The sequence below is a fragment of the Sphaeroforma arctica genome, assembly GCF_001186125.1.
Source record: "Sphaeroforma arctica JP610 unplaced genomic scaffold supercont1.2786, whole genome shotgun sequence".
Classification (NCBI taxonomy): domain Eukaryota; class Ichthyosporea; order Ichthyophonida; genus Sphaeroforma; species Sphaeroforma arctica.
In genome coordinates this window covers 1-1,704 of record NW_014037772.1, presented here as the reverse complement: position 1 = coordinate 1,704, position 1,704 = coordinate 1, and the positions used below count along the sequence as shown (strand labels likewise).

Genomic DNA, 1,704 nt, shown 5'->3' with positions numbered 1-1,704 from the left:
AAAGTGTTTACACTTTTCTGCGTGCCTTCCATTCCATATGCCATTCGGCTCATGTTGGGTCATTCGCCAATTGCAATCAGTCTCACTACAGTTCTTAACCTCACTATGCCTGGGCTTAGGGTTGCCTGCCGGCGGTCCATTTCTGTTGATCTGGTTACCCTTAGGGATGACATTGTTCTTGTGGCCTTCAGAACCATTTGTGTTTTTGTTCTTATTGCCACCCTTGTCACCCCCTTTGTTCACCTTCTGACTTCCATTAGTAGACTGAGAATCTCGACCATTGCCTGATACCCCGGTAAGATTGCCGCCGACCTTCTTTTGAGCATTAGTGACTTTCGCCAGGGAACTAGGGCGTTTGGTAAACGTCTGATCCGCTCTCGAGTAAAATTCAGCCCAGGTTAAGTCCGCTAGCTTCATTATGCCGTAGGTAGGTCCTTCAATGGAGATCTCTCGTACCTTGTCCGGGTAAGATTGATGAATATCAGCGTACAGAATCTCTTGATCTCTCCTATGCAGGTCCGACCAAAAGATTGTCTGTACCCATAGTACACATATGGATAGCTTGTCGGGTGACATCTCCTGAGTCTGGGCCCGTGACATGTGTGTGTCCAACTCTAATAAGCCGGTGGTATCATGATCGATACAAGCAATTCCGGTCGAGGGTCCGTCGAAAATAGGTGGACGATCATCTCACTCTGCTCTTTCCACGTTTTCAGCTTAGTGATTGCTTGTTTCGCCTTCTCTAACTTGTTGTAAGAGGACGGCTTAAAGCTCTGCTGTGTTGCTTCAAACCATAGGTTCTTTCGTAGATTGGCTGTAAGCATAATCTGTCCAAATTCTTTCAAAGACCTAGATAACAACGCCAGACTGCTAGTATCGATTGGATCCTTTCGGTCCTTTCGATCAGATCTGTATGTCGTTGGTAGTTTACCTATGTCCTTTACAAACTTCTTTCCTTCCATAGCCTTATCGGTCTGAATCAATCTTAGTCTGGAAGTGCGTAGCCATTGTCATATAAAGACTAGCGGTATCAATCCGACCTAGATCTATCGCCTCGAGTGAAGCAGCCTCAGCTTTGTTCATTTGAACAGTGAATTCAGCAATTTTCAAATCACTACTGGAGTGATCTGATCCCTTTTCTTCTAACTGCTTCTGACAATACAGTCGATTGTCTGCCTCATCTTTTGATCCATCGATCTGTTCTATGTAATAGGACGTATCTGATTGGGCAGCATCTTGTATCGTCGTTGGGATAGCCGCTGGGGGCGAACTGTCTCCCGATGATGACAAAGATGTTCTAGCTTCCGCCTGATCAGGTATAGGCTTTTCGATCGGTTTGTCCTTCGGAAATACCTCTGGGGGCATTCTGTGGATTTCCTTCCGGTGGTGGATTTAGTTTAGGCTCCTGTTCAGATGCCATTCGCGACATTGCTGTTGCGTCCAATCCAGGAGAAGATTGAGCTTCGGATGATGAAGATCGGATTCTGTTTGCCTCTCCATTGTCTGACAACATCTCAAATGCCAATATGGCTTGATAGAGTGCCAAATGGTTCGATGTCAAATCGGGAATGTCTCTAAGAAGATCCCGAATTGCGTACCAAATTAAGTGTGCAAAACTTTCATCTCTCCTAGTTCCGAATACCTTCGGTTGTAAAATTCCTAACTTTAAAATGTGCAAGATTCGGTCTATCAAGGCGATATTAG

General features: G+C 45.2%; 1 protein-coding gene across 1 annotated transcript; it reads right to left on the bottom strand.

The window, feature by feature from the left end:
- Positions 1 to 966: 966 nt before the first annotated feature.
- Positions 967 to 1,365, bottom strand: SARC_12989 (hypothetical protein; the record flags this gene model as incomplete). The annotated part of the gene is made up of 1 exon (XM_014292893.1): positions 967 to 1,365. One exon carries the CDS (start codon positions 1,363 to 1,365, stop codon positions 967 to 969), a length of 399 nt encoding a protein of 132 aa, XP_014148368.1.
- Positions 1,366 to 1,704: the final 339 nt, after the last annotated feature.